The sequence below is a fragment of the Piliocolobus tephrosceles genome, chromosome X, assembly GCF_002776525.5.
Source record: "Piliocolobus tephrosceles isolate RC106 chromosome X, ASM277652v3, whole genome shotgun sequence".
Lineage (NCBI taxonomy): Eukaryota > Metazoa > Chordata > Mammalia > Primates > Cercopithecidae > Piliocolobus > Piliocolobus tephrosceles.
The window spans coordinates 38,304,655-38,327,624 of NC_045455.1; the positions used below are offsets into that span (position 1 = coordinate 38,304,655).

Below are 22,970 nucleotides of genomic sequence, written 5' to 3' on the forward strand. Positions count from 1 at the left end.
AGGAAGACCACATTTCCCAACCTTCATTGCAATTAAATTGGGACCATGTGACTGAGCTCTAGACTAAAGACTGTGGGCAGATGTGTTATCTGCCACTTCCAGACCCATTGTAAAACCTCCTGGTGATCTTCCGTGTTGTTTCTTCCCCCTTCTACTATGGCTTTGGTACGCATGGCAGCGTAAAGATGGCAGCATTAAAATATAGAAAGAACTTAGGTCCCTGAGTCACTTCATGGACTCCAGCAAATCACATTGGACTCTGATGTGTCAAGCAGTACCTTATAGTGTGTTAAACCATCTAGATTTGGAAGAGAGGAAGCAGACTTGTTAAAAAGTTACTCTACCTTGACAAATTAGTTTACTTCGACTAATACATGTAATGAGTCCAAATGATCATTAGAGATTTTAATTATTCTAATCTCATAGATCTAGAAAAGCTGTGTTCATCTGCTTCTTGAGTTAGAAAGGACAAATAAGGAAAGTCATCATTCTCTGCCAATGGTGGGATCTCATAACTTCGGCCCCTGTTCCTTCTTTCCTTGTCTCATACCTACTACTGTTTGCTGGTCATTTGATATGCTTTCTCTACTCTCCAGAACATCCCTGCAAGGTAGGTATAATGATTTTCATTTTATAGATAAAGAAATGGAGTCTCAGAGTCATTGTGTGGCTTTCTCTTGGCAACACAAATAGAAAGTAGTCTATCTCCCAAGTCATTCACTGGGATCCAATGTCATGTAGTATGATTGTTCCCAAAACTCATATATGAGGTTAACACATCTTCCTTTAGTCTTTATTCTTCACCTCTCACAATCACTTTCATGCTACCTAGGGGACAAGTCTATCAATGGTAATGGAAAGAACTCTAAACCACCATTTCAATATGTATGTTGATTTCATATTGCTGGGGGATATTAATTTTGTATTTATCCTGGAAATTAAATTTCTGTCAACTAGTGATATAAATTAGGTGATTTTAATAAAAATCGGTTTTGGAGACTTGGAATACCCAACAATGTAATTAGCAACATGATCAGAAAAGCTGAAGGAAAAGTTATACTTTCACAATGGAGCACTAGGGGGCCTCCTAACCTAGGTTTTCCAAATTAGTTATAACCCACTATCTCTGCATGCTACATACATATTTGTTTATGTTTCTTTTTCACACCTCATCTTTTACACACATAAGTATATTTTAAAGGGAACTTTTCAAATGCAAACCCAGTAATTTTCTCATATTCATTAAAACAATTTATCTGCATCATTATTAAAATGCAAATGCACACATACTGGATATATTTGATCATCCTCCTCCTAAAATTATTTCATGTCCTACATTTTGGAGTGGCCTACATTACAGAAGTTCGGCTCCTGCTAACAGGACTTGCCTTTCTTTACTGACGCCTGTGTTCTCTTCCTCAAAGCTATTTCCACATCTAGTACCTTGGGAATGAGCTGCCAGAATACTTTTTCCAAACATACCACTAAAGTGTATAAATAAATCATGTAATCTCTGGGCCTGCTTTCGAGGGTATAAAATGAAGGGCTTGGGATATATTGGTGGTTCTGAATCTCAGCTGCACACAGAATTACTTTATAAGCTTGAAAAAAATGCTTGAGTTCCACCTCAGGCTAATTAAATCAGAATTTGAGGAGTGAGGGGTAGTAGGATAGAAGGCACCAATAAAGTTTAAGAGCTCCGTCAGTGGTTCTAATTTATAACTAAGGCTGAGAATGACCTAACTACATTGCCTGCGAGGTCTAGTCTATTTCCAGCATTCGTAGGCTGTGTCTCGGCTGACCTGACATAAACGTTCAGACACATAGCCTACAAAAGCTTAGGTCTTCCACCTTACTTGAGGCTCAATTATCTCACTTTAAAATTCATTCCTAGAAATAAGGTTTCCTTCTTCAATTAACCATCCGCAAGTCCAGGATGAATGGACAGAGGTATTTTATCTACCTCTTCTCTATGCACCGTTGTGGAGATGAGGTCTTGTACATATACTACAAACTCATTTTTGACAAGGATGATAATTTTTAAAAGAGAAACACCAACTCTTTAGGATACCAGTGTTGATTGTCCTCTATTAGGGTGACTGACTTGAAAGCCTAGGAATAGTGCAGAAGGTATATACATTTGCTACATTAATGAACACTGGCATCGTCTGAGTTTAGAATCTATTGGATGCTGTAAGTTACCATGTATTTTCTCAAAACCCAGTAGGTGCCATTTTTGCCTACAATTGCAGCACATCTTTAGCTGCAAGGAGTAAACTCAACTGGCACTGGCTTTGGGTATTCATGGTGCCTATTTAATAGGAGTCCAAAAGACTCCTATTAAAGATGCTAACTTTGTCCTTTACTTCTGCTTACTAAGCATCTCTACCAAATCTAAACTAAAAATGTGATTTGTGGCATTTATACTTCAACCTGAATAGAAGTTGCCCTATTTTCCCTGTAGAGATGAGTGCTTTCCCTCCATGTAAGAAGGAACTAACAGCAGGCACACACGTTGGACTCATTCTATCAGCCCTATGGAGACTCCAGTGTCGAAAGAGTATTTTCACTTTCTAAAGAGAAAGTAAAGAGCTAATGTCTCTGTCCTGGAGTGTATTGAAACTATTGTATTATTAAAATTTACAGTCTCTCCATAAAGCAGTTGCACGGACGGATGTTTTTCCACCATCAGTGTGGAAGAACCAAATGTTGGAACAAGGATTACACATATTCACAAAAAACCCCTATATTCTTCATTTTAAATTGAACTAACAGATTCTGCGCAGTACTCACCCTAGCTGTATGCAAATCAGTGTCTCTAAGAATTGTTCACATCAACCTACTATTAGCAAGATTTTAGAAATGCATCTAGTCAAGATTTAGTGAGATTTGAAGAAAGTAATTCAATTCTTAGAGCCCTCCATCCCTGGGAATAAAATACCAGCAATTCAAACCTTATTTTGGTAAACGTTTAAATTCTTCATAACTTTAAAGAAAAGGAATTTCATATGTTATGCCTTCTACTTACGTGGTTCAAAAGAACCTTACCTGTCCAAAGTGTCATCAGAACCATACCGACTAATTGTAGCTTTTGACACATCTCTCTCATTTACTTTCCTGTAGCAAAAATAATTACCAAAAAAAATCAAATAATTATAAAAAAAAGTTTATAAAACCTATCATACATATGGCAATATTTTGACCTATTTGAGTAGGAAATGTACACGTCACCAAGGAAAGATAGATTTGGAGTACCCAAATCTTCCAACTTGGATGGAATAAATTATGGAAAATCCAATATCCTATGCTAATAAAAGATTCTTCTCTGGCTTCAATTATTTCTAACAACAATGTAACATATTCAAATTAGGGATAAGGATATGTAAATCATACAACACAACAAACAACACAACACGCAAAATGGTTAATAACTAATATGTACTCTTGTCAGTGTTGTTTATTTCTACATAATAGGAACTCAATCTTTTATACTCAACTATATTTTGTTTGCAGAATTTTAGCAGTGCCATAAACCAGCACCATGGACTAAATCCGCAAATGCTTTGTTTAATATTCAGCACCGTGGACAGGGTTGAAAGAAGGGAACTTACAGGGAGAAGGAGGGGAAAGACAGCAAAGAAAGGAAAGGAAGGAAACAGGAAAAACTGGGGAACATGAAAAGGAGAAAGTGGGAAGCAAGAGAAGGGAAGGGTAGGAAGAAAAGAGGAAGAGAGAAGAGTGACAAGAAGAAGGAGAAGAGGGACAAGGGCAAAGAGAGGAGGGCAAGACAGATGAGCAAAAATGGGGGGAGGGATTTAGAAAATAACAGAAAAGAGGATAGAAGGCTCAATAGAAGGAATCATGATCATGGAAGCAAAAGAAAGATCTTGATCAAACATAAAAAAGCCTGTTTAATGCCTCCTATAACCCTATGATATAAAGCAAGCAAGCTTTTTGGAGCATTCTCCATTATTTATTGTGTTTGTTTTTCCAAGTATCATTTAAAGCTGTCCTATCCAAAGTATTGCATTAGAATAAGTACTAAGACTAGGTACTAAAGATTTAATTTTAAACTTGATGTGCCATATTTTCACTAGGCAACTATTTGGATGTATTCAACATAAAAAGTACTACAAATAGTGCAAAAAGTATATTTGCTGTATTAGTAGTGGAGAAAGTAACATTTGCTATATTAATCAACATTGTTGTACTAATAAATACAAGGAAATCTAGAATAAAATAACTATAGCTGCCATCTACAGAGTAAGACGGACAAATCAGGTATGTATCTCCAAAGACAGAAAGTAGTGAGTGCCATAAAAGAGGTTTAGGTAAGGTGTAAGGAAGTTCTAAGTTGAGAAAGCTGATTTCTAGGTATGCAAACCAGAGAAGGCTTTATGGAATGAAGTGCAGTTTGAGCTGGGCCTTGGAGGGGAAATAGATGTGGAATAGATGTGAACATTTTCGAATAGAGGTAGAGGGAACAGTATCAGTTGAGGCAAGAAAAAAAGTGAAGAAAAATGCCAAATACAACTCCCCCGAAGTTTAATACAACCCCAGAGTGAAATCATGGCGTGGTTCACCATCGTGTGTAATGTGTAAATGCAAGCAGGTGCTGGAGGGCCATCTGACCCCTTCCAGAAAACAGCCCCTCCCAAGACACTATCACTATGTCTCTAGGTGGCCGTTGTCTTCCTACTGCTTATCACAATAAGACAAGTTTCAACATGTTATTTTCATTCTCTCCCCTCCCTCACTTTCAACTAGGATGCAAGTTCTGTGAAAGCAGTGACTTTCCAATTGTGGATAATATGAAGGTATTATCTAAGGTGATGACAGTATATTATTTATTTTCCTTTATTTTCAGACCCCACTCATGTCAGCTCTCTGCACACATTGTCATCTCTGCTGGAAGTGTTTCTTTCCTTGCTCCATGCCCACCAGCCAGTCTTGCCCATTTGGGACACTTTTCCTCATAATCCTTCAAGCATCATCACCAACACCAAAGACCACTTCCATGGTGAAGTCTCTGATTATTTAGGTAGAGTTAGTCTCCCCTCCTTCCTATTCCCATAGTGCACTCACACACCTCTACTATAGCACTTTCTGTGACAAACTTTAGTATTTTCATTTGTGGATATGTTTTCATGGATACAAGAGCTCCTTAAGGTCAAAGATTATGTTCTATGCATCTTTGTATTCCTGGCACCTGGCACAATGCTGGCACATAGTGGGTGCTCCAAAGTGGCTGTTGAGTGGGCATCAAGGTAAAGACAGCCTCTGCAGAGCAGAAAAATGACAAGTGACACCCTCTGAGCAAGTACCAGGAGAAAAACAATCTGCCCAACTCTTTTAGGGAGATTGATTCAGTGATGTTAGTTATAGGTCAAGGGGGAAATGTCTAGGGCTTACAGATTTTTGTTCCTTAAAAGACTGATATGCTACTTTAGCCACAATGATGGCCATCACGAAGAAGGGTTCAGGAAACCAATACAATTTAAAATATGAAATAAGCATGAAAGGGATTATGCTCCTGTTAACCTAAAACACATTGTATGTACATTAAGAATATGAAGCGTAGGCCGGGCGCGGTGGCTCAAGCCTGTAATCCCAGCACTTTGGGAGGCCGAGACGGGTGGATCACGAGGTCAGGAGATCGAGACCATCCTGGTCTACACGGTGAAACCCCGTCTCTACTAAAAATACAACAACAACAAAAAAAAACTAGCCGGGCGAGGTGGCGGGTGCCTGTAGTCCCAGCTACTCGGGAGGCTGAGGCAGGAGAATGGCGTGAACCCGGGAGGCGGAGCTTGTAGTGAGCCGAGATCGCGCCACTGCACTCCAGCCTGGGCGACAGAGCGAGACTCCGTCTCAAAAAAAAAAAAAAAAAAAAAAAAGAATATGAAGCGTATTTCACACTTAAAAAACACAAGGGTCTGTGTTCTTTAATCATTCCAGAAAAAGGTGAATAACATACAGGCAGCAATTTCCACGGGTGGCTGGACTCAAATGATGAGCCTCTCCTTTGTTGGTGAGATCAGAGCCAGCTGAGAACCAGGCTCTGATCTTCAAAACCATAAAGACTAAGGACAGGGCCTTGGCAGAGTCTGCCAGATCACAGAACAGTAAATCAGATGAACTAAAGCTGGCATCGGGAAAATGAAACGGCAACTCTGTGTAGAGGGTTATATGCTCAGCACCCTTAAAACAGGTCAAAATTATTAAAAAGTTTAAAAGGGTTGAGAGAAATCCATAAACAAAAGTTTCCAAAATAGACATGTCCCAGGTGTCTGCTTAACTTTTTAAGATCCATGCCATAGAAGACATCCACACTCCCTTTCTAATTACATTTTAATGACAAACAGACACAAGCTACTAGACCAGATAAAACTTGTGTCTGATAAATAATTAGGTTCTTCTGATGGGTGTGGTTGTTTGTATGTATGTGAGTATAGCTGTGTTTTAGTAACAATATTCTCTATTTTTTATCAATCCGAGATTATTTACATCATTGTGATTACTGTTTTGTCATAATTTTTCTACTAAGTTGCTTTGATCAGTCTATTTGCCACTGAGGATCAGTTCATGTTTTCCCACTAGCCCAGGAGTTTCCAAAAAGAAAGGTACTGTACCACAAAGCAAGTGATCTCTGGAGTTGTTATTTCTGTGTTTTAGGATTCCTTTCCCTAAGGTTCAGAGACATCTAATGTGGTCATGTTGCTGTTGTTGTTTGTTTGTTTGTTTGTTCATTTGTTTGTTTGAGAAATAGGGTCTTCTTCCATCACCCAGGCTGAAGTACAATGCAGCATCACTGCCCACTGCAGCCTCAGTGCCCCAAGCTCAGGCAATCCTCCCACCTCAGCCCCTGGAGCAGCTGGGACGACAGATGTGTACCATCACACCTAGCTAATTTATTTATTTATTTATTTATTTATTTATTTATTTTTTTAGACACAGGGTCTTGCCATGTTGCCCAGGCTGGTCTCGAACTCCTAGGCTCAAGTGATCCTCCCACTTTGGCCTCCCAAAGTTTTGGGATTACAGGCATGAGCCATGGCACCCTGCCTGATCTGACCGTGTTTCTATGAGAGTCCTTTCTCTGCCTGTCAGGAGGACCACCTCTGTGGGATGCACAGAGGGTTGGTTATGTTCTGCCTCCAAGTCATGGTTCTGGAGAGGCAGAGTTTCCTTGTGGAAACCTCTGATGATATCACAGATTCTCCTTCACATGCCCAGAACATCGGGGAAAGCCCGAGGCATGCTGAAAATATTCAGCTGTCTTAAACAAGTCTTCTCTGAAAACTATCATCTTTGTGTTTCTGCTCATGATGTAACATGTCTGAACACCAACCTGTCCAATGCATCATGGGAATTATGTCGGTTGAGCACCACCCTACCATAATTTTCATCTCTGCAAAGAAAGAACAAAAGTATGTCACATAGAAAGTTACCACAATATTGGCTAAGCACCAAATGAGAGAGACATGAGGGCAAGCTCACAATTTTTGGCAAGGTTAATTCATTTTACTTCAGTTGTGAGAACACAAAATTATGTATCTATTTTAACCAGCCACCACTTGAAAGAGCATGAGAAAAGAAACAAGTTTGTCAGTACAAATGATCATTTATCCCGTGAGGTTTGCACATGATTCAACAATGAATGAGTGTTGTGATGTGTTTTGTTTTATCAGACTGTGGGAATATGAGCCCATCTGCTTTATACGTATTAGAAGAGTCCTTTTTGGCTTGAAGTCAAATACAAAAGCTTTCCACAAATTGTGTTTAAATTTAAGCAAGCCCATTATGTCTGGATATGTTGGTGGACTTGACAGTTCTCCTTCATAAAATGTGGGAAACTCAGTACCAATATTTGTGGTTAAGGAGATAATTCACAGGAGACCTAGACCATTTTTGAACCATGAGAATACAGTTTGCTCTAGTTAATCATTAAAATAATCCTATGAATTAGGCAGTGAAGACACTGTCATATCCAGTTCACAGATGAGAAAATTGATTGGGGATTTTGTGGCTTTCCTAAGACCACAAGGTTAGCAAGTAACAGACATGGGTCTAGGACCCAGATCTTTTCATTCCAAACCATTGCTATTCCTACTGGTCAACCCTGCAATCGACCTTTATATGTAAAATCTCAAAGTAATATCATTCTTGTTTTGTACAGTGGAACTGAAAGTACAGGCCCTTTCAGGAAATGTCAAAACATGTAGTGAAGCCTTTGGATTTGAACCAAGGCAGAAAGTACCTGAACCTATTTCACGTCAACCCAACCAAACCTGAAATACCACAATTTCCTGGTTATGCTCCAGTAACATTACTCAACCCTCTGGTACTTCTTTTTTTTTTTTTTTTTTTTTTGACAGAGTCTTGCTCTGTCTTCCAGGCTGGAATGCAGTGGTGCAATATCTTTGCTCACTGCAAGCTCTGCCTCCCGGGTTCAAGCAATTCTCCTGTCTCAGCCTCCCGAGTAGCTGGGATTACAAGTGCCCGCCATCACGCCCAGCTAATTTTTGTGTTTTTAAAGTGGAGATGGTGTTTCTTCATGTTGGCCAGGCTGGTCTCAAACTCCTGACTTGCCCACCTCGGCCTCCCAAAGTGCTGGGATTACAGGCCTGAGCCACCACGCCTGTCCTCTGGTACCATTTTTAATGAAGCTATAAAAGAACTGTAGTAGACAATTAAATAGAAAGATGAACAGTAAAAGTGAAACAATGCCAGCAAATATATACTCTCAAAGACCCCAAGAGAACTTTCCTATCTTCCTCCATATCTCTTACTGAAATTTTTGAAAGAGCAGCAGATACCAGGCATGTTTTTATCTGAGGCAGAATTATAACACGCAGCCCAGAACTGGGCCAGGGAAAATCAGGGAAGCATCAAAGCCAATTTTTCCCTTCATTCAGCAGCTTCTAAGCCATCCAAGTTGGCTTCCCTGGTTTTTCTTGGGGAGGCATGCCTGGTATAAAAGCAACATTCCTCCCAACTGTGATTTGTCTTATACATTCTATCTTCACTCGTCTGTGTAAATATTGGCAATCCAAAATGTATGGTCTACATTTGACATGACACTATCACTACAGAAAATTGGAAATGTTCTGACAGAAACAATAAATGCTGTTTCATGGAAGGAAATGATTGTTGTCCAATAGTGCTAACTCCAAAAGTTAGTGTGAGTCTCTAAATCTCTAAACTCCTGTATATTTCCTTGAAATAATAATATTCAATAACAGAAACTAATAGATATTTTAAATTTAACATTTACATGAATGACCCTCAAATAACCATATCTGCACAGTTTGTAGATAGTTTACAGTAAGTATCCTATAATGCAAGATTTCCCAACTTCAGGACTGTTGACACTTTGGGGTTGATAATTTTTTGTGTGGGAGCTGTCCTGTGATTTATAGGATGTTCACCAGCATCCTTGTTCTCTGCACATTAAATACCAGAAGCACTCCCCAATTTTAACAACAAAAATGTCTTCCAACCTTACCAAATGTCTCCTGGAGGTAAAATTGTCCCTGGTTGAGAAACATTTGTGTAATGGAAAAACAATGAACCATGTTAAAATCTCATCTCTACCACTAAATAGCTATGTGCCATTAGACAAGTTACTTAGCTTCTCTGAGCTCAGATCCCTCTTTTGTAAAATCAGGAGATATAACACCTACCTTGTGTTTTATTGTAAAATTAGTGGTGCTTTATACATAAAGTATCCAACACCAAGCTTAATAATAAAGAAATTATAAAATGTCTACATAATTTATAACATACACACAACATCATATATATCCGGGCTGGACGAATACCTATTGCAAATCTATATTGGCAATGAGGCTATATGCCTACGGCCATAGTTTTCAAATCTTTAAACCTCTCAGCTAGTAGAAGTAATGCTCAAAACAAACAAAATTTTGTTGGTGGTAAGTACTTACAAAGTAATACCATATATCCCACCTTCAGAAGTAGATGGCACTAAAATAAGTCGGTAATTTTTAAAATTTCTCTTGTACATATCAAAATTTTATATATTAAATTCGGAATTATACTATTTTTGTTTATTTCAGCTGACATGATCAACATAGCAGGAATTGTCCGACCATAGATTAACTGTTACCTTTTTGGAAACTGGAAAGTCATGTTTTCTTTTCAATTTACCAAGTAAGCACAAACATCTATCCTAGGTAATAACCAGGCTCTCTCTCAGTAATGACTCACATTCTCTTATGTATGTGGATATTTAAAATGGCAGAGATATTCTTGAAACTCTGATGTGTAACCTATTTATACTTACTAAGTCTTACCAAAAATTAGACCATGCAACAAAGTGTTTCAGGAGAAAAGCATTCACTTTTCAGATGAGTATTAGCTTCCCAAACAGAGAATGCCTCTCTCTGCCCCTCCATCCACCCACCACGCTCCACACCAGCTTACTTTTCTTCTTCAGGGCGTTTCTTTATCCAACTGTTATCCTGTAAGAAAGTTCTTCTTTTGTTCACCTCGTGAAAATCCTGCTGCTTCTGTGTGGTTCCCAGAGTGGTGCTCTTCATCTCTATCAACAGAAACATGAAAGACTGGAAGATGTAATAGTGTGGAGTTGAGCGTGGGCTTGTTAACCTGAAAATCCTGAGAGGCACAACTGATTGGCCAGCATCAATCTTCTAGGCTGGCAAGTCCAGTACTGATTCAAAGTAGGATGCACCAGCAAGAAAGAACAGATCCCACACCCCATCACCAAAGATAACACATAAAGCTGCTCAGGTGCCAACTGAAACTGCCAGTGCCACTTATGAGGCCCCATCCAGTTCCTGGGAAAGGAGAACTCCCAGCCTGGGATAAACCGAGCCAGGATTTAGTGGGCTGGCCATTTTACCCCATAAGAAATATACCTTGGAAGCCCACAAAAGACTGTTTTTATAATACCTAGTAATAGTCAATAAGTCCTGGTCATTTGATTCTAAGTAACTTAATTCTTTTATCCTGTAAGAGCCAAACACAAAGAAGGTCATATGTAAAAAAAAGATATTTTTATTGATTTTAAAAAAATGAATTCCAATTACATGACTAAAAGCTGTGGCATGTATACTTTTCCTTAAGCCTAACTTTGCAATGCTAATTAAATTAGACTGTTGTTTCTAAGCATTCAATGTCTGTATTAAAGAATTGAGATCTGTGAGTTGTTTTTCTGAAATTTTAAAGCTTTCTGAGTAAGAGAAACATCATGTACATTACCATTTCCTGTGGGAGACATTTTTCTCAAGGTAACATTGGACATGCTGCCTTCCAGTAAGGACCTAAAAGAAAAATGGGAAATAGAGAAAGCACAACAATGACTCTAAGAACCTGTAAGTGACTGTTTCATGACTGAGATTCACTTTTCAATAACAGTGACAGTCACATGGTCTGTCATAACAAATGCATGACATAAAATGCCCCTGAGAGTTCATCTCTTCCAACATATTTATTTTACAGATGGAGAAAATAAGGCCCAGGGCGTTTTGTGATTCCAGCGTTATATCAGAAGCAATTGGTAGAATCAGGCCATCAGTTAATTCATGTGTTCAATCAATAATTACACATGGAATGCTTACACTGTCCCTGGCACTGAGCCTGGTGCTGGGGGCAGAAAAATGAGTTAGACAAGTGTCTGGTCATGGTCAAGAGGAAGAGAGAGAGATTGTGCTGAACCCACGGCGCACTGTGAATGCCCAAAGAAGGGCTCCTCAGCTCCTTCCTAAAAAAAGCCAAAGCAAACTCAGGAAATTGCTGTGTAATTAGAAGGAAAGCAGCCAGGCACATGGAAATCACAGACTTTGAGAAGCACTGGTGATTTTAGGCAACCGCCACATGGAAAACTCAAAGTTACTGAACTACTCTTCTGGTGTTAAGGGGTTAAGGTAACCCACAGCACCAGTCTGCCCAGGACTGATCCAGTTCCCCAGAACTGAGTTATGACTTTGTGGGTCCTAGGTACTTTTGCCTTCAGGGTCCCTTCTTACACAGACAAACACACACACACAAATTTAAAATTATATCTTATGACTATGTTAGTATGAATATGATCCTGGCTGGCTTCATTATTATTATTGTTATATCAATATTTTTCTTCTGTTATTGAAAGAAATAAAAATTAGAATGCTTTTGTGGATCATAAATGTATTGTGGGCCTTTGTGAGCCTGAGTTAACCCTGCGTCTTCCTGAAAGTGGAAACCAGAAAAGTCCTGGGCAAACCTGGATGGCTGGTCACCCTACATGGGGTTATTATGTCCTTTCCAGTGTCCATCTCACCCAGACTGTGTATGGAACATAGGAGGGGCATTCAAGCTCAAGTCAGAAGCAAGTTTTAGGTCCATATGTATCACATTCAATGTCTAGAAAATGAACCACTTAATCTCCCTGCAAAATAAGGCTATTGAAACCTGCCATCTATTTCCTAAGTTGCTGTGATGATCAAATGAATAATATACACAAAAAAACCACTTTGTTAAACGATCAATGCTATTGGACTTAAGGAAATATCATTGGACAACTGTCCATAGGTATAACTTGGGGTTCTAAAAGCCCCCACTTCCTATCCTCTAATGGGAAAGTATTTCCTGCAACAACTTGCCATGGGACCTGAAGCGAGAAAGACACACTTCTCTGGGTCAAGGTATTATTTTCCTTGGGGTCTCTTTTTAGAATGTCAGTAGCACTGCAGAAGATCAGAGGTGGAGGCTGTAAGTGTCCAGACCAGCTCCCCCTCACCAGTCTGAAGCTTGGCAGCTACAGGCTCATGACTGCACCTTTCCTGAGGATTTGCCCTTCACTCCGCCTGGCTGGTTGCACAGCCTCCCCACTCACTACAACCTGGAGCCGGTGGCTGACTGACTGGGATAAAAAAGGTCAGTCCCTTGCCTCAAGATAGAATCAATTTTATCCAGTGACTTGTACTTCAGAGCTGGGATCCGGCAGTAGATCAGCCAGCAGAGAGCACATCCTTGCTCACTTCCTTCCCTGGCCTTCCCCTGCCTCTCTCCCTTCTCCTGAAAGCACACCCTCAATAACTCACAAGCACCCAAATGCCTCTCAGAAATGGCTTCTGGGAAAACTAACCTAAGACATGGATTAAGAACCAATGTATTCATCACGACCATTACCTTCACAGGGACCAGAAGCTGTTCGCTGCATGAATAGCTGATTCTGAAGGTCGTAGTGGAGTTAGAAAGAACTGCATCTAAGTGATGCTGTTTACTGACTGTGTCACCTTAGGTATGTTACTAGCTCAGGTCTCTTATTTGTATAATGAGGTGAAATAGGAACATTATGAAGTTCAAATATTACTAGATAACATATGTAGAGTGTCTAATTATTACCCAGCACACAGTAGGTGCTTGAGAATTTTTAACTCCCTACTCCATCACCTTGGCAAGCAGAGAGCAAAGACATAGGAGAGGTATGGTTGGATGTGGGAAGGGATGGAACAGACTTGAACTGGGCAGCTGGGCACACCAGGAGTGTCAGGGATCCCCTGGCTGGCTATGTTTGGAGGCTGCATAGATAAACTCTGGCAAAATGAAGGTAAAGAAGCACCTAAAGGCAAACTTAAAGCTCAACTAGTGACTATTTTGCCTCTTTCTGGGAGTGTGTCTCAGGACTTTTGGCTAACCTTTTTCCTGTTTCTAAATGGGCTCTGATATATTTTTTTTCCTCTTAGCCGATAAAGACCTGGAGAGTTCTCAGTTGATTGCACTAGAATTCTCAGGTGGTCAAAATGCTGATTGCATAATTAGTGATACATCTGCAGAGACAGTAATGCAATTGTGAGACAAAAGACAGGGTAAATGGAGAAAGGGTGTTTTACAATTACCTGCTTATTTTTCTGTCCCTCCCAAGAGACTGTGTTTCCAGTGGGCAAGGCCTAAATCTTTTCCTTCTATTCCCAGCATCTGGGAGAGAGTAGGTCTTCCCCGGGTGCTTGTTACTGGCCAAGTCATGTTCCTCCAAAATTCATATGTTGAAGTTTCCATCGCTAGTATCTCAGAAGGTGACTATATTTGGAGATAGGGCCTTTAAAGGGGTGATTAAGTTACATCCATGCCCCTGAGCAAACTATCGCAAGAACAGAAAACCAAACACCGCCTGTTCTCACTCATAGGTGGGAATCGAACAATGAGAACACTTGGACACAGGAAGGGGAACATCACACACCCGGGCCTGTTATGGGGTGGGGAGAGAGGGGAGGGATAGCATTAGGAGATATACCTAATGTAAATAACGAGTTAATGGGTGCAGCACACCAACATGGCACATGTATACATATGTAACAAACCTGCACGTTGTGCACATGTACCCTAGAACTTAAAGTATAAATAAAATATAAATAAATAAGAGGTGATTAAGTTAAAACAATGCCCTTAAGGTGGGCATTAATTCAACCTGACTGGTGACCTTGTAAGAAAAGAAAATTTAGAAACACAAAGAGACACCAGAGGAAAGGCCACTTTGAGGACACAGTAAGAAGGTGGCCATCTGCAGGCCAAGGAGAGAGGCCTCAGGAGAAATCCAAATCTGCCAATACCTTGATCTTGGATGCCCAGGCCCCACAACTGTGAGACAATGATTTTCTGTTATTTGAGTCACCCATCTGTGGTATTTTGTTATAACAGCCTGAGCAAACTATGGAATCCTTATGAAAAAAGTAATTTGAAGAGTTATAAGATAGCCAAGTCATTCAAAGAGCTTTGGTCCACACTGCACCTGATCTGTGCCCTCCGTGTCTTCAAATGGTTTACTACACAGGATAATTGCTATTAGAATAAAGATCCACTGGTCGAGTCCCTGCCCTGAACAGGGTACCTCCCAGGCATTGTCCTCATTTTTCACATAAACTCTGCGGGGTGGCTCTTGGTACCTCCAAATCCAAGGTGAGACTACTGGAGCTCAGAGAGAGGATGAAACATGTCCAAAGTGTTAAGGGGCTGTGTCGGGCTTCTAAACCAAGCCACGTCCTCCTCAGCAAACAGCACTAATGCCCATCAGTAGTCACTGCAAGACTAGGCTGCTGCCCTGGTGTTAGAGCGAAAGCAGGAACGTGGATGCAGGGGCTTGCCTGATGCTGGGCATCTCACTCCTTGGAAGTCCCATGACCTCCGTCAAGTGCTTGGTACCAGGGCAGCCTCTCAATGAACTGCTGCAGCAAACAAACCTTCACAGGACAGGCTTCTCTGTGTGTTCCCCAATATTCCTTTGGTTAAAAACATGGCCACACAAAAACTTGTACATGAATGGTCATGGTAGCACGTAACAGCCAAAAAGTAGAAATGACCCAAATGTCCATCAGTGGACGAATGGATACACAGCATGGCATCTCTGTGCAACAGAATATTACTCAGCATAAAAGGGAACAAAACACTGATTCATCCTACAACGTGAATGAAACTTGAAACATTAACCTAAATGAAAGAAGCCAGGCACAGAAGAGGACACACTGTACAGCTCCATTGATGTGAAATGTACAGAACAGTCACATCCATAGAAAAGAAAGTGGATTAGTATTTTCCAGGGGTTAAGGGGAGAGGTGAATGAAGAGTGACTGCTAAAGGGAATGGGTTTCTTTTTGGGGTAAAATTAAGACACACTGGAATTAGATAGTGGTGATGGTTGCACAATCTTGTGAATATATATATAACATAATAAATATAAAATAATATATAATATATTCTATATTCTATATTTATTAAATAATATATAATATATTACATATTATTTATTATATAATATATATTTAATAAATAATATAATATATAATATGTAATAATTTTAAGATAAATATAAAATAATATGCCATATTATATATTTTATATTTATGATATAAATAATATATATATATATATATTTTTTTTTTAGACAGAGTCTCACTCTTCACCCAGGCTGGAGTGCTATGGCACGATCTCGCCTCACTGCAACCTCTGCCTTCTGGGTTCAAGCAATTCTCATGCCTCAGTCTCCTGAGTAGCTTGGACTACAGGTGTGTGCCACCACATCTGGCTGATTTTTGTATTTTTAGTAGACATGGAGTTTTGCCATGTTGGCCAGGCTGTTCTCAAAGTCCCGGCCTCAGGCAATCCACCTGCCTTAGCCTCCCAAAGTGCTGGGATTACAGGTGTGAGCCACCGCACCCAGCTATGAATATATTTTTTAAAAAGCACTGAATTTTACACTTTAAAATGGTGAATTTTATGGTATGTAAATTATATCTCAACTACAAAAACAAAAACTGGCAGCAGGCCAGGCCGTCTTTGAGCTAGAGAGGTAGAAAAGACACTCTTATATGTCCCGTGTGGTTTTGCCAGAATAAAATGGAATCAGATTATATTTCACAAGACTATCCCAGTCCCATGAGGATTTGTGCACCTCCATACACTGCTAACAATTGAGCCCTCTCTGGTATGCATCTGTATCAACTCCTAAATGTTAAACTGGTGTCTTGAGTGACCGATGGATCATTCATCATTGTGGCCTGAAAATATGCTCTCTGATCCTGAACTATGCAGGAAGCTGTCAAATTTATACAAGAGAGACAAGCAGGCCTAGGCTTCTGTAGAACTCACAAACAGAAACCACAAAAATAATATAAACACACAAATTCAGGAACATCCTAGTTTAAAACTTTCTGTCTTCTGATTGGATCTTAGATCCCAATTGTGGTTTAAAAAGAGTCACACTACTGTACAGGAAAGCAGAATGAGAGTTGCAAGGATAAAGTCAATCCCAGGCAAGAGCATGTCTATGTGAATTAACAATGTGGTATAGCAGATTATGTGACAATAAGAGAATGTGATATTCTACCACGTTACCAAAACATGGAACCATTGGGTAGTGTGTTCTGTTATTTCAATTGAGCACATGCTATTTTAAAATATATATTACATAAAAAGACATACAAATAGCTAACAGGTAAAATGCTCAACACCACTAATCATCAACGAAGGCAAATCAAAACTAAATGAGATACCATCTTACCCCAGTTAGAATGACTATTATTAAAAGGACCAAAATGACAGATGCTGGCAAGGATGCAGAGAAAAGAGAACTCTCATACACTGTTGGTGGGAATATTAATTAGTACAACCTCTATGCAAAATAGTGTGAACATTTCTCAAAAAACTAACAGTAGAACTACCATATGATCCAGCAATCCCACTGCTAGGTATCTATCCCAAAGAAAAGAAATCAGTATATTAAAGGGATACCTGCACTCATGTGTTTATTGCAGCACTATTCACAATAGCAAAGATATTGAATCAACCTAAGTGCCCATCAACAGATAAATGGATAAAGCAAATAGGGTATATACGCACAATGGAACTATACGCAGTGGAATACTCTTTGACCATAAAAAAGAATGAGATCCTGTCATTTGTAGCAACATGGATGGAACCAGGAGCCATTATGTTAAGTGAAATAAGCCAGGCACAGAAGAACAAGTGCTGCATGTTCTCATTCATATGTGGGAGCTAAAAAATTTAATCTCATAGAAGTGGAGAGTAGAATGATAGATACCGGAGACAGGTAGGAGTATGGGTGGAAAGGGGAATGAAGAGAGGTTGGTTATGAGTAATAGCTCTAATGTTTGATATCAGGCTAGGGTGAGTAAGCAACAACATTATGGATATCTCAAAGTAACCAGAAGACTCAAAATGAAGCTAATGCATAAAAATGTTAAACATTCAGGTGATGGATACCTTGACACGATCACTATACACTCTATGCATGTAACACACACGTATACCACAAATATGTAAAATATTTTATATCAATAAAAGATAAAATACATAAACTATATATGTAGTATATAGTTAGTAAATACAGTCTATATACAAATAATTTACTTATAAGTATACAACATAAAGAGCTATCCCTATAGCTATAAAATTAGAATTCAGTTTTTAGAAAACATACTTACACTCATTAAAACACATACATTTATCTTATGCATGTCATATTCTTCTACTCATGCTACTTATGCCAACCTCCCTGAATAAATATCCTCTGCATGTGAAAATTTCCCTTATTTTCTTTTAGAAAGTGTATTAGTCTGTTCTCATACTGCTAATAAAGACGTACCCCAGACTGGGTAATTTATACAGGAAAGAAGTTTAATTGGCTCACAGTTCCACATGTCTAGGGAGACCTCACAACGATGATAGAAGGCAAATGACAAGCAAAGTCACATCTTACATGAGGGCAGGCAAGAGAGCATGTGCAGGGGAACTGCCCTTCATAAACCCATCAGATCTCACGAGACTTATTCACTATCACGAGAACAGCATGAGAAAAACCCCACCCCCGTGATTAAATTACATCCCACCAGGTCCCACCCACGACATGTGGGGATTCTTACAATTCAAGGTGAGATTTGGGTGGGGACACAGAGCCAAATCCTATCAGAGAGTTAAAAATACACGCTGATCTTTATACAGACTTCCTGCCCATCTTAATGTCAACACCCTTCTTTTCCCTATTACATCCATTACATCTTATCCTTAGCTTCCCTTTATGCTCCAGAACTTTCCATCTCCTTCAAACCCTCAAAATTCATCTGACCCTCAAGGCCTCAGGATCTTTCTGTCTACTAGCCAATCTGAAGTAAAATGTGCCTGAAGAGGTGACATCTTAATGTGTTAGCAGTGGCATAGGAGGAAAAATGATTGACAGCCTTTGAGCAAGAAAGTCCCAGATTGTGTGTGTCCCAGCTTCATCACTCATTAGCTACTTGGACCAAGTCTCTGCTTCCGCCTCTGCAAAGAGGAAGTTATAGCAATCTTAAAAGGTTGTTATGGAAATTAAGTGAGATAATGCTTTGTAAATTACAAATTCCTATAAAATCATCTAAAGCATTTTATTGTTTGAACTTTCCTCCCTACCTCGCAGACCCTAAAAGGGCAGCAGAAGCCTAGGTCAGAGGAGGACTGAGGTGGGATATGGGTAGAATACCAAAGAAAATTTAAAACACAGCAACCATCTGGGTTTTTGGCCAGAGAGCTATGTACTATGGAAGAGGCAGCTGGGATGTCCCAGAGAAAGAAAGTGGGTTTACTGGAAACTATTCCTAGGGAATATCCCAGAGGTTCTGGGATGAAGACAGTGGGGGTGTTTATAGGATACCTGAGGCTAGTCATTAACAGAGAGAAAGAGGGTAAGGCCCATGAGCTTGTTCAAACGTCCTATTTCACTGGTTTTCACTTAACCAGGTCTTCTGGAAAACACCTAGCTGACAAAAGCATGAAAATATCAGACAGACCCTATGGTAGAATGTTGGGTCTGATTGGAGCTATCCCTAAACATAAAATGATGAAGAGATACCTGTTTTCCTCTACACATCTTTTTGCAGGAATTTCTGATGATCTGAGAGTTGATTAAGACTTCAGCCCTCCCAGCAGGGTACATAACTCTGGGTGCAGACCTCCAGATGGGCAGAGGATGAGGCAGTGAGGGATGGAAGGCAGTGGCACTGAGTTCATTTCAAAGGGTCTGCTTGCAAATCCTTCTACACTCAGCATCCAAGCATTTTTATACCAAATCCATCATACCCTTTTGTCAACCAGTAAATTACTGAAAATATAATTAGTCTTATATGTGAAACATCATGAATTTTTTTATTTTAAAAATGAATTTTCATTCTTAAAACAGTCAGTAATCATTATTATACATTTTGGGGTAAATCTAAATTTTTATTTTAAGAATTATTCCAGAATGCCATGCCTCTCTCTTTAAAATTACAAATGTTACTCACATTTTTTTTTAATGTTTAAGATTTATCTTAAATTTTGGGGGGGCTGGGGGCGGTATGTTCCAATGGGAGATGACAATAAGGAAAGGTCCAGTCATGATGATCTGGAGATTTCCAAGCAGAGACTCATAGCAGACAATGACTGCATATCTGATATCCATTCTCCCCTTCTTTCTTACTGATAGCTAAAGCCACATTTCTCAGGCTCTCTGAAGCTAGCAGTAGACATATTTGTAGTTCTGACTATTACAATTGAAGTGGAAGTCCCTGGGAAGAATGTGTGCTTTTGTGCTCCCCGACTCTTTTCTGAAACTAAGGTGGCTTGCAGGAGGGAGGAGCAGTCCTCTTGGACCTCAGGGACTGTGGGCAACCATAGGGACTAAATTCACACATGAAAAATAGCAGAGCAGGAAGTTAGAAGGGACCTGGTTCCTTGACAGTGTCATAGAGTTGCCACAATAGCCCTGTATTATCTATCTCTGAGCTTCTCCTTCCAAGAGAAAAATAAACCTCCTCATTTGTTTAAGAGATTTATTTTCCTTTTCTTTTTTTTCTTTTTTTTTTTTTTTTTTGTTACTTAAGCCTAATGCTCTTCCTCCATGTCACTAAGCCATCGTGCAGCAAATAAAAGGTCTAAAAGTTGACAGGAGTCTACAAATGATACGTGTGATTCTTTTTTTTTTTTTTTTTCTCTAGTTTTGGTAGTGGTGAATGTCACTCCTCAAAATTCATATGTAATTGCAAGGATGTGTGATTCTTTTATCAACAAAAGATATGTGTTCAATGTTCCTAGAAAGAAGGGTCACATGTTAAGCCCCTACCATGTACCACCTGCTGTACCACATGTTTTATGCACATTATCTTATTTAATCCTTCCAGGTCAGTACTATTATCTATAATTATGGGAGTCCAAACCTCAGAGAGGTGAAATAACCTGCCCAAAGTACACAGTTAAAGGAAGAATCAGAAACTACAGTTAGGTCTGTGTGACTGCAGCACCAGAGCTCTTTTCCATAAGTGATACTATATGTACCTCAAAGTGCCATGTGATATGACCCATATCAGGCACTCAGAGAAATGCTTGGAGTCCCAGATGATAGATGCTTATGGGAGAAAAGGTGAGAGGAACAGCAGGAATGAATGACGGCCCCAACATTTCCTGAGAGCTCAGCCTCAAAACTCACTCTCCAATGACCACACTGCAGCCAGAAGTGGCTTGACATGGTTCCCGACTGGACTCCAGTTCAGCTAAGTGGATTTATTTCTAAGTGCCACATTTCAGTTTCATTCCAATTAGGTTTTTAGCTTCTCACAAAAAAGATGAAACTCTAATCTTGGCTTCTCAAAAGACTGTTGCCAATACATATGCCTACTGATTACAGACACCAGCAACTGTGTTTTAGAAGTGTAATATTATGAGAAAAGATGTGTGAACGCTGTCTCTCCTATGCTGGGAAGTAGAAAACCATTTACCTATGAAGCACTGAACGCATGTGTTGAAAATTATGATGTGAAATCACAACGTCAAAGTCTATGAGGAGAGAGGGAAAAAATATTTTCAATTACTGGCCCATCTTTCATTTCCTCTTTGTGGCCAAACATCAGAAACAGCTAGTTTTATCTGTTGCCTAATGCTTCTGCCCAAGGACATTTGTCTTTAGGTTTTACATGAAATCACTGCTCAAGTTCTAAATCATGAAACCAATCAACTTTATTAGCTCTTTTTGTATGCATTTGAAACTATCAGCATCTCCTATTTCTTACATTTGTCTTCTTTTCAGCTTCTCCTCATCTCTCTATGCCCTTAATCAATTTCCTTCAGTATTTCTATCTCTAATAAGAGCACTTCCTCTGGGAGCATTTACGTCCATTAAGTGACCCAACTGCCGCTCTCCCCACCAGCCCAATCTGAGCCTCAGCTCCTCTTGTCCCCATGCCAAGAATTCCCTGAGCCAACTTTCACTTCAGTCCCCCAGCAGGATCGCAGCCCCAGCTCTTCCTGTCCCAGTGCCAAGAATTTCCTGGGCCAGTTCCCAGCTCAGCTAGAATCTTCGTCATCTTTTGGGTTCTCTCAGCATGAAGACTTTTAAAATCTCACTCTTCCCTTCCCACCCAAGGACATAATGCCTCTTGGCTTACCTGAGGAAGTCTTCAGCACTCCCTGCTAACCTTCTCTTAAGAAAGATTGTGTGAACAAAGAAACTAAAATTGGTTAAAGAAGGGCTCATAGAGGAAAAAGAATAGGAGAAATAAGGCAGAAAAGAAAAAAAAAAAAAACATGCAGCAGAAACTAAATTAACAAAATAAAGGATGATGGAAGAAAAGAGAAAAAACAAGGACTTCAATTCTGACTGTTTAGATTTGGGGTCCCACAATAATAATAACTATTTTGAGCTTATATTTCACAGGTGTTGTCTCATTTAAGCCTTACATGCCTTTAGGTTGTTACTATTATTATACTTGTTCTTTACATGAAACTTAATGATGAATGGTTTCAGTGAAGTCAGAGTCTTTTTGCAGAAGGATAGGGCAGGAGTTGGAAATGTGGGCAGTGGGCGAAATGTAGGCAGTTTTCTTTTTCTGGAAGGAGTCTCAAGATGAGTAGTTTGCCTGAGGTTACATAACTAGTGAATCGCCCAGTTGGGATTCAAACTCAAATCAACCTGACATGAGAGTACCTATCTCAGAAGCCTGAGAAACAAGAAGGAATCAACAGGAAGAAATTTACTAGACTAAAAAGTGGTGAATAAAAAAAGAATGAAACCATGTTCTTTGCAATAACATGGATGTAGCTGGAGGTCATTATCCTAAGCGAATTAACGCAGAAACAGAAAGCCAAACACCAAGTGTTTCCCCTTATAAGTGGGAACTAAACATTGGGTACTCATGGGCATAAAGATGGCAACAATAGAGATCCATGGTGGAGCTCAACGGAAAAGAAGAATTGGAGCAGACTTTCTTTGACCATTTTACCAAAGTATCATGAGATCTACATAGAGTGACATTTGGATATTTTAACTAAACCAAAATCTTTCAATCAATTTATCAAGCTTCTAGTATATTTTTATAAATTACTATCTTTATGAAAGACCAAATGTCAATAGTTGCCCAGGGCAAATCTCTTTAGTGATGGAGAATACAAAAAAGCTAAAGTAGAATAAGTGAACAAATACAGAAAAG

General features: G+C 39.5%; 1 protein-coding gene across 1 annotated transcript in view; it reads right to left on the reverse strand.

Annotated features, from left to right (window-relative positions):
• SCEL (sciellin) overlaps positions 1-22,970 on the reverse strand; it is a 110,022-nt gene that overhangs the window by 79,708 nt on the left and 7,344 nt on the right. The window contains exons 2-5 of the mRNA XM_023185525.2: positions 11,248-11,309; positions 10,450-10,567; positions 7,352-7,411; positions 3,049-3,117 (exon numbers count right to left, since the gene is read on the reverse strand). Of these exons, the coding sequence (XP_023041293.1) occupies positions 3,049-3,117; positions 7,352-7,411; positions 10,450-10,567; positions 11,248-11,290 (290 nt within the window). The 5' untranslated portion in view covers positions 11,291-11,309. The remainder of the gene's footprint in view (positions 1-3,048; positions 3,118-7,351; positions 7,412-10,449; positions 10,568-11,247; positions 11,310-22,970) is intronic.